This window comes from Cydia pomonella, chromosome 9, assembly GCF_033807575.1.
Source record: "Cydia pomonella isolate Wapato2018A chromosome 9, ilCydPomo1, whole genome shotgun sequence".
In the NCBI taxonomy this organism is placed as follows: Eukaryota; Metazoa; Arthropoda; class Insecta; order Lepidoptera; family Tortricidae; genus Cydia; species Cydia pomonella.
The window spans coordinates 19,749,849-19,760,829 of NC_084711.1; the positions used below are offsets into that span (position 1 = coordinate 19,749,849).

The 10,981-nt window shown below is 35.1% G+C and overlaps 1 protein-coding gene across 1 annotated transcript; it reads right to left on the reverse strand.

Annotated features, from left to right (window-relative positions):
- Positions 1-5,665: 5,665 nt before the first annotated feature.
- Positions 5,666-10,950, reverse strand: LOC133521626 (uncharacterized). Its single transcript, XM_061856699.1, has 4 exons — positions 8,119-10,950; positions 7,219-7,287; positions 7,039-7,126; positions 5,666-6,025 (listed from the first exon to the last, which is right to left on the reverse strand). Exons 1-4 carry the CDS (start codon positions 9,670-9,672, stop codon positions 5,859-5,861), a joined length of 1,878 nt encoding a protein of 625 aa, XP_061712683.1. The 5' UTR covers positions 9,673-10,950; the 3' UTR covers positions 5,666-5,858.
- Positions 10,951-10,981: the final 31 nt, after the last annotated feature.

Here is a 10,981-nt window from a genome sequence, read left to right on the forward strand (position 1 = left end):
GCTGGAGATCTTTTTATACTTGCCGGTGCGTTCACGCGTCTACAAAGTTGTAAATACTCTTTGTCCTCGCTTTGTAAGCTCTTCTTCGATTGTAATAGGGTTGAAAATCGTAGTGAATTACTGTTTGGGGACGGTAAATAGGTTGGTAAAATGTACATATAAGCAGATAAGTTATTGGGAGCGTTATCAAACGTTGTTTTTATAGGGCGCGCGGGTGGTAAATTCACGTGGTTTATTCGTAGTGCGACGTGGAAGGGAATCGAAGTGGTTATTTACTTAATGGTGGATACTTTTCCATAATGTTGCTGTTCGGAATGGAACAAGGGAAGTAAAGAAAAGGTTTTTTGCGCCGTGCAATATGAGTGGAGCGGTATACGCACGTTTTTGTAGTAATTTAGGTTTTACTGAGATATATTGTATACAGTATGTAACTGGGCGTAAAGCAATTGCTCAAACCCGTTAATGTTTAGTTCATAATGAACAACTTTTACGATGGAACTAACCCCGTAATCGCGAAAAAAAAGTCTTTTTCATACATTTTGTTGGTCTAATGTTGAAATTTCCTATGAGACGGTCAAATCGAGGATACAAATTTATCAAATTTCCTACCAATGATAACTGTAGAGTTCATTTTAGAGATCACAAAACATAAGTTTTAAAGGTCTTAACAACATACAAAATGAGTTAGAAATAGGTAAGCTTTTTTGACAAAAAAATATATTTTGTTCTTGTATCGTTTGTAATTAATGTATTGCTTGTTGGTAGTATATTTTGTTTGTAAATTGTAAATAGTACTTATAGGTAGTATTTTTTTTGGAACAGTAACAGGTAACTAATACTCATCGGGACAATTCTAACAAACACGCGTATTAAGATGTGTTTTATCACAGAATTCTTATGGCCATCTCCTGTCTCCATCATCAGATCAGCTCAGACCATAATATTGCACTGTCACCGAACTTACATATGTATGTAGCTTCAGCTTTATCGAATAATGGGAAGTGGGTCTGAGTGCGTAGCCAACATGCCAATCGTTAACGCTCCGTGAATGAAACGCAATTGTCACTGTCACACTAATATGGAAGAGTGATAGAGAGAGATGACTACGCGACGCTACGGAGCGTTAACGATTGGCACGTGGGCTAAGCACCCTGATTCGGCTTGCAAGATTTGACCCGAACGTACAAAGAAACATTGCAAGTTAAATCAAATCTTCTAAAATGGGTTAGTATGGTAAAGCCGAAACTAAAGGAAGATACACATAATGTGTGCATGTCACGCCCTCGCCAGCAAGGCTCGGAACCGGTAAATACCGGTTTATTCCGGTTTTCCTCCGAACTTTTATAAGAACGCGAACGTTTTAAGTACTTTATTGTAACCTAAAAGAAACCAGTTCATTAGACGAGCGACGAAACGGCCGACCTCGTGGTGTGTTATGTGAACATAGACACTGACATAGGAAGAAACCGGATTTTATTTTTCTAAACCGGTTAATTTGACAAGAACTCATAAAACCGCTTTAAAAATAACGGTTTTTCGAGTGAAACCGAAATTTGCGTCAAGTACATGACACACATACAACACACACATAACGACACACACATAAGTACATGATAACGGTTTGGAAATTTAACTGGTTTCCGAGCCTTGCTCGCCAGACAAAGAATGAAGGGCTTTGGAGCAGGCTATCTGGAACCAAAGGAATTCAAAATGCTATCCATGAGCTCCACCATCCGGCACATGGAGATGGTCAAAAAAGCTCTTGAGTGGCTGACGGATTTTTCCTTAGGGGGCAACTACACAAAAGATCCCTATGGGTCGAAGTGCAAGGGCCCCTGAAAATCATAAAATAAGATAAGATAAACCTGAAACTATGACTATGACCCATTTTCATCACTTGTCGCTATGCCCGTCACTTTCACACTTACATACGTTAGAACGTAACAGGTATGGTGACAAATGATAAAGAGCCGACCATCTTAGCCCTACAGGTCGTATCGCCATATCTCCTTTTCGGTCTGCATTTTTCTAAATTAAAGCTAATAAATCATTAACACAGCTAAAACGTAACCTTCCGCCAGTTGGAAAAAGACGACAATAGTATACATGTAACCTAAACTAAAAATGTGATCCAAATAACATACACGAAAATACTTGTACGATCACCTCTGAAAATATTGATACGAAAAAAGTGCCAAAAATATGTATACACGACTTTATTGCCCATATATTATGGTAGTATATACATATTTTTGGCACATTTTTCATATCGATATTTTCAGATGTGATCGTACAAGTATTTTCGGCGCTACCGCCGGCGCCGCGCCGTCTACGCCGTGGCTCGTAGACGCCTACGAGCGTAGCAACTGCTACAATATCTGATAAGTGTGTTCATTTTATTTTGTGCCAGTTAATTTCGCTTACCCAATTGTTCTTACATTACTACATCTCATAAAAAAAAAGTTCCCTGCCGCGTTTGTCTGTTTGTATGTATTATCAAAGATAATTTGAAATAGAGGTGGATTGTCAAAGAAAACTTTGTAGCCACAGTCCAATCTATTTCAAATTCTCTTTGGTGTAATATATATTTTCATGCGGTTTTCACCTTCTTGAGGAAGTAATTGTGTAATTTCTTAAGGTTTTGTGTAGCCCGTGATACGGGGTGGGTCGCTAGTAGTACTGATAACAGCCCGCGTAGCCAACGTGCCAATCGTTAACGCTCCTTATCATATCGTAGTCATCTCTCTCTATCACATCTTCCATATTAGTGCGACTGTGGCAATTGCGTTCCGTTCGCCACGGAGCGTTAACAATTGGCATGTTGGCTACGCGGGCTGGTGTATTCTCGTCTGTCGCCGCCTCGTGTATGGCGGCGGTCACGTCGGGCGGGGACAAATAGGAATACGCCATAACTGAGAAGGTATCGCTATACCGCGAACTTAGTACCTACTACGTCCTAGTAGCGTGTGTGTTATGTGGTTTCAAATTATCTTTGTTATGTAGTAATGTGTTAATAAATATATTACACAAACTGACTACATAATTGAAAGTCTCACAGTAAGCTCAATAAGGCTTGTTTTAAGTACCTACTTAGAAATAAGAAAGTAAAAAAACTTTGTATGAATTAACCTTTTATTCAGAAATATATTAAACACACAGATCACAATTTTTAAAAGTACCTACTTTTAATCTTTTGTAGGTAGAAAATAAACACCTTTTACAGATATATACAATTATACATATACTTTTATGCCTACATATAACTTTTTTTATACAGAACCGAGAGCAATGATAATATTGATGTTAAAATTGAGGATTTTAATACATATCAATATCATTAAGAACATCGACTCCTATATTCTTACAATCGAAATAATTGACTGAACTTAGGTACCCATTTTGTAGTTCAATGACTCTAAATAAAGGGCGAGACATCTCTGTATATTTCTGATAAATAAAATAAATGGTAACAAGTTGTAAATTGTAATTCAAAATGTCGTTGATATTTATCTATTTTTACACATATATACAGGGTGCTCGCGAGGAACCCATATAACTTTACCACCATGTTCTTGACCATCTTTAGAAAATAAAATGTCATATAAAGTAAACTGGATTCGGCTTAGTTTGCGAGTAATTAATATTTTTTATTTAAGAAAAAATCCAGTATAATGCACCTTTAGGATAGCGACGTTGCAAGACCGCATCACATTATCTGTCTGACGTAAATTGCAGAAGCTCGTTCCTGTCACTATCATCGACATGTGTCATTGAAAATAAATACGTAGAATCTTAAAATTCTATCACTTAATCCAAAGTATGATCAATGATCATTGCTTTTGTTAAGTCCACGACTAAAACAATGGTATTAGTGAAGTATTGATAAACAAAATTACTTAACGCCCAAGAATTGATAAATTTAACCGTCTTAGTTTTATTTTGAAGTGACACGTATTTATTCATAAGAATGCATATTTCTTAATGATCGATTGATTTCTTATGATGGCAGAACAACGAAGCTAAGTTTTTGCTACTTCGGGTAAAAATTGGACACCTATTCAGTTTAAATCGTGAAAACTACACATGAAACTAAATAAACAGTTCGAAGTGTTTTTATTACCTATACCATTATTGTTTGACTGTATTAAAGAAATAAAGTAACACAAATTTTAATAAGATTATTTATTTATTACCCTACAAACAAAAAAGTATGATCACTGTCAGGAATTGCAATAGGTACCCTTCTCATTCTACCAGCTTGTTCGTCTACGTGCACTTCGTAGAATCCGTGAATCCGTAACCACTCAACTAGATACTGCTTCAGTATTAGTACTCGCAGTATTTTCTATTACAGCATCCTTAATACGTTTTTCACTGAGCAGCACTAAAAAACCAATTTACTCTCCTTTCCACTGATTAAAAAGTCTGCCGTCTAAGTTAAACCGCACGATTTGTCCAATTATTAGGAAAATTATTATTCGTCGCACTGTTTAAATAAATGTTATAAACGTGAGACATCATATTGATATTAGAATCAATACCAACAATGTCACCCATCGTTCATGTGACTGATGTCATTATTTAAAGTACTTATAAAACACACTCGAAGGAAATTTCCAAGTGGCCAGTATGTATCATAATCCATGAAGATTGATAAAATATTACTAAAATTATTTACGTATCGACAATAATAGACTGGTAATAATTTTAATGCGTACTTAAAACATTTATTTTCACAGTGCGATATTTTTAACTTTTGGATCCATGCAATAGGTACTTAGTTCTAGTGATATGTATCTACTGACAACACTGCCAGATATTGACTTACAGATTGAAAATATGTTTACACTTTTGAACCTAAATACAAAGAAATAAGGTGAAAAATTGTAAACATATTTTTGACGTCGACTGTACAACTACGATTTAAATCGCCGGTGGTTGATCATAATATTCATAATTATCATAATCCTGCGGGCGGAAATACTAGTGTGTGGCAAGCCTTAAATAAGTAAATCATACATAGGTAAAGAGATCCGATTGCACATTATGTACATTCTGGTTTGAAATAATTTGTTTGACAAGAAATGTCTATGTGACTTACTTGCCGTTCTAGTGAAAAGAGATAGAGACAATAACAAACGTTGCCAGCTCGTCCTAAGGCATTGTGTTACTGGTGAACCAAAAATAATTTATTTAATTTGTATGAAAAGTTAAAAAAGTTAAAAATCTAATTTCGACCTATGTTTATATAATGTTTTTTAATTATTACGACCTCAGCTATATGCTGGTAAAGTTATATGGGTTCCTCGCGAGCACCCTGTATAACATAAGAGCGAGAGGCATCACAATTTAATTAGATACAGTTGAAAGTATTGCCTAATAGTAATAAACCAGAACCCGGCTTCTTATATATGTAAAGCATTAAATATTTGATCAATGTTACCCCGCGAATCAAAGTAACCCCGTTTTATGGTAGCTTACACTCGAAGCTCACACTTACTTAAATAGTAATTAAATTGACCTCAGGGCTTAGAGTTACCATTCGCTATCCGTTCCAATAACATGGCGATATTCGACAACGCGAAAGCCGAGTTACAGTTGAGAAGATCGCTTCCAGCAACCGTGAAAGTGCATGCAGATAAAGAATCTTTAAAAATTATAAGTATTATAACATTTATAATATTAAAATAGTTGATAAATCTTACTCCATGAATCAAAGTAGCCCAGTGTTACGATAGCTAACACAACTTATGTAATAGCGGTTGATATGTTATTCATACATCACAAAGAGATCTTTTTTTGACATCATTATTAATGCCTCTCGCCTGTTCTTACATATTTCTAACTAGGTATATTAATTAAATTGTTTTGTTACTATTCGCCAACCGCTCCAACAACAGAGCGATATTCGACAGCGCTGAAGCCTGAGTCTCCATGGCTATCGTGGCGCGTTCTTGCAGCTTCTCTTGTCGATTTACAGTTGACAGGATCGCTTCTAGCAGCCGTGTTTGCGTAAGGGCTGTATCTGTATAAATAAATATCTGTGTAATTATTATTATTTTTTATTTACCCCTCATAGAAAATGTCAAGGTCAGACAGCCAAAATGTATGAAACAGCCAGTTTTTTTTTCGCGGTTTAGGGGTTGGTTCTATAGTAAAAGTTACTCAGTAAATTATAGGATGTGACTAAATAAACACCCTGTATAAGTTTTTATCAAAAATTGTGTATGACTGTTTGTTTCTAAATAAGTAGAAAAAAATCTTGTGCACATACACCTCGAGTCTAGGTTCATAAGAGAAAGGACCCAAGAAATACTTGATTTATAAATGTTGCTATGTATTTTTCATGTCACTACATGGAAACCCTAGTTCACAATCGTACTAATTACGGAGATTTGTTTTAATTAGTACCACAGTGCACAAACATAAAGTTGTTATTACAACCAAACATTTCCGCGTAATTAAGACTGAAGTAGGGTATCGATATGGTGTTACTATAAATGTTGTATTGGCTTGTAAAAGAGTCCTTGAGGGGTACTTGCAGAATATATTTTTGAATTTTGAATTTGATATACCTACATGCAAATGGGAAGAAGTACAGTCAGCAATAAAATTGTATCACAATTTTTTTTTCCACAGTAAAAATGCATAATAGATTAATATGACACATTAAGAGTCACACAAAACAGGTTACAAGCAGTTTAAAATGTGAATTTAATTTTTGACGTTACGATTTTTTTCTATTTTATGTCGATGCCCTGTAGCAAACAAACTTACGGTCCGCCTGATGGTATGTGAGTGGTGGTAAAAAAATCGTGGGTTCAAAATGTTCAAACCTTGGTCGTGCTGTTGCATTCAGTCAGTCAGTCAGTCATTATGAAATTTACCTTTTATGTTTGTAGCAGACAGTTCTTGAAAAAAATACAAAACTAAAAATTCGGGCTGGATCCCTGGATATCATACACAGACAAAAGATAAAATTTAAAAAGAGATAAAAGTTAAATAGGCTTCCGCACTTATATATTTTTTTGTAATTACCGTTCTCAAGTTGATTTTCATCGATTTGCACGTTGGTGCCACTCTGACCGCTCGAAAGTGGGTCTATCTCTGTACCGTTGGTAGAAACCTGCGGACAAAATAAAACAATAATTAAGAGCAAACTTAGCAGTACGTATAAATAATTAAATTACATACAAAATGTTTTTGTATAAAACTCACTTTGGTGTTCCTTTTCCCCATTGATTGTTTTTTGTTTATAGCGCGCTTTTTTGGAATGGGTTTATCTCTCTGTAAATAAATGATAAGTTAAGGTATAATAACACCAAGGTGCCTAGCGAAGATGCTAATCGTTTACCCCGTAGCGAACGAAAAGGTAATCTCTCTCTATCACTCTTCCATATTAGTGCGCCAGAGACAATAGCGTTTCGTTCGCTACGGAGCGTAAACGATTGGGATCTTGGCTAGGCTAGGCCCTCTGTTCACTTCACTGTTTATGTTCGTCAATTTATTTAGCCGGGTCCAGAGGGAGCATACGCGCGAGGCAATTTTCTCACGCACAATACGGCCAGTGTAGACGTGCCTCGGCGACGCGACGAGGCGGCGCACTCGGGCGAAAAAAAGCGCGCGCCACCTCTGCCGAGGCACACTTATATTAAACTTGAAATATATGTATTTTGCTTTAATTTTTTTAGTACTTGCGCAAGCACGAAAGTATTTGCCAGAAAATACTATTTAAGTTAATATAAGTTACCGTTACCATTGACACACCCATTTTTTAGTTACAAAGTAGATATCTTTATTAGTGGGTAAGGAACGCAAGGGGCCTTTGTTGCCGAACAATAAATGATTGTTGAACTAATTGCCGCTCAAATATTATTCTCGTGTTCAAAAGTAAGCGCTTATATATTTATAAAAGTTAAAAGATTAGGCGTAAAAACTAATATGAAATGCACTGTCCGCATTTAATAGTTTTTACGCGTAATCTTTTAAAAACCGCACTCACATGGCAAAAAGATTAGCGTGAATTGCGTGATTAAAGGCAATCAAGGAAATATCTTAATAGTTCACACATAATTATGCTTAACAAGTTTACTTACTTAACTAGTATTTCAAACTTACCGGGACGTAATCTGAATCAGAAGAATCTTCTTTTCTTTTTAGTTTTAATTTACGGCCTCTGGATGACCTTGGAACGAAATCAATGTCCACCATCATATTTTTTGGCGTACAATCTATAGAAGCATCTTCACATATCATATCCTCTTGAAAATCTACAGGTGATAGTTTTAATTCCATTTTATCTTCAGGCTTTTCATCATCATTCTGCTTAGTTTCGGATAAGCTGTCAGTATTTTGCTTTTCTTTTTTAGCGTTATTTTTCTCAATGTAATTACTTAAAATGTCGTCGTCGTAGTCATCGTCACTATATTGGTCACTAAATTCTACTTCTGTTTTCACTTGAATTGCTATTTCTGGTGCTTCCGCTTCATGCTTCTCAAAGTCTTCAACCACATTTTCAATTGTTTCATTATAACCAGGCAATTGTTTTAATACTTTTTCTGGATTAAATGGCTTTATTCCAGTTTTTTCAAAATCTTCTAAAACTGTATCAGTTGCATTAGCAATTATATTTTGAGTCATTTCAAAAAAACTTTGTTTCGGGATTGTGTATTGATTGCTGTCCAATTTTACCTGAGGAAGTATACTACTCCATGTTTTTTTTATCAGTTGCGATAGGTTGTAGAGAGGGTGAGTCAAGTTACTGGAGTTATCTGGCAAAAATACAAAATGTATATCTTGTTCTTTGCACATTTCAAGTATATCTTTTGTAATACGCGACGAAAAGAAACCGCCTATTAAGCATTTTTTGCCTGATTTTCCTTCATAGTAAGGGACAATGACAGATTTGAACCAATCTTCGAAAATACTAGTATTCAGCCTTTTTCGTTCCTCATGTAACTGCTTGGACATTATAGATCTTCTTGGAGTTTTCTCATAACAAGGTTTCTCTTTATACGAAATGAGTGGATCTAAGACCTCTCCTGTGGCGGAAGCTGCCAGCATTGCAAGCATATTATTTATTTTTAAATTTTCTCTTTCTTTAATTTTATTATCTTCAACCTCATCTATAATAAAAATATCATTAAAACAAACGATATTTTGCGGATCCAAATCGTTGATCAACATTTTCAGTTCATGAAAATAACTAAGAACAGCTTCAGCTGTGACTGCGCCGTTGTCGTTAATGTTTTGGATGACTTTCTGTGATATAGTGTCCTCTTGCCTTTTTATCAATTTCGTGACAAGTTCTTGTCCTGGTAAATTATTCTCTAATTTCCTTTTTGCAATTACCGGACGTCTGTCCAGATAGAATTTTATGAGCAATCTTAAATCCCAAAACTGCAGATGGTATTGCCACGGTGCGCAAGCATGTATATATTTTATAATATGTTCTTCTCTCTCTAAAGTAAAAGCTTTTCTTCCGCCAGTTTCATTAGTTCTATTATAATGGATGCGGCCGTATAAACATGATTTGGTTATGTTATATTTCCTTGCAATACTACACAAAGAGCCTTCACCATTACGAAACTCTTTATATGCCTTCTTCATTATTTCTGGGTCATATTTTCTGTATTGCCTGGACCCAGGCTTTGGTTTATAATTACGCACCATAGTTGTATTTAATAGTATGAATCTGTAAAGCAGCAAAAATCAGAACACAATACTGAATATGCTCGTGCAAGGATCCCCACTATTTTAGTTACATCCTGTAGTGGTATTTCTACTTTTTCAAGTACAAACACGAATTAAATTATTTAAAAAAATGGATTCTAATAGTTGATATATTTTCTTTTATTTGAATGAAGGTTGTTTAAAATGTTTAAGTGTAATCTCATATAAATTTAAAGTATGCGCAATGGTGACAAAATTGCAAATTTAATTCGGAAAAGTTTTTTGATAATAAAAAAAGTTATCAAGTTAGAAGGTGTGGTTATATTTTTCCTGTAATATTTAAGTTAAGGTTACTGTAATGTAAATCAATGATTTTTTTTCATTGGTAAACTCCAGATTACTACGGAGGGAACTACGGAAGGGAAGGGGAATGGTATTGTTTTTTTTCTTCATAAATATTTGTTATGAAAAATATTTCGGAATGTACAATTTAAGCTCTTTCAAATGATACCCCACTTGACCTAGTAAATAAACTAATTTTGCCCCCTCTTCATATTACGCATTTTCCCTATTTACTAAAAATAAAACACTTTCAATGACTGCTCTAAATTTCAAATCAATGGCTTAAAGTATTTAGCGATAAGACAGACCGACGGAGTGAGTCGCACCATAAGGGTTCCTTTAGTACCTTTTTGGTACGGAACCCTAAAAAGCGGACGCCTGTCTAATTATGCATTTTTTTTCACGACAGACGGTGACTCGATGGGCCCCCTCATAAAAAGCGACATCTAGGATGGCTCAAGGTTAACACCATATGGTATTATTATTAAACAACATTTTCGTTTAAAATAATGCGTATGGTAGGTAAGCTTGTTTTTATGTGCAAAACACAAGTAGATAATGTTACTACAAGAATAGGAACTCGCAGAATTGATGATCACAGATGATCAGATGAAAAATTGCGCTTTTGCGGCTAGGTGTTTGTACCTATTGATTTTATCACAATAATTGCTGTTTGCTTTCAAACTTAACTATAAGACACTCGTAACATCAATTAATATGATTATAGCAAATGGAATCACGACAATCTCTATTAACCCCAATCTTCGTTTCAATGTACCCCATGTTTCCAATCACCCCATCTTAAGAATTGGATATTAATTAGAACGCAAATCTATACCGTGCATATTCCGGCTTATAATTAAACTACTTACGTACACAAATTCACTAAAAATCCACAATATTAACAAGTACAATATTATTATTCGTTGACATCACTGACATTACACAGTAAACAATAAAAATGTTT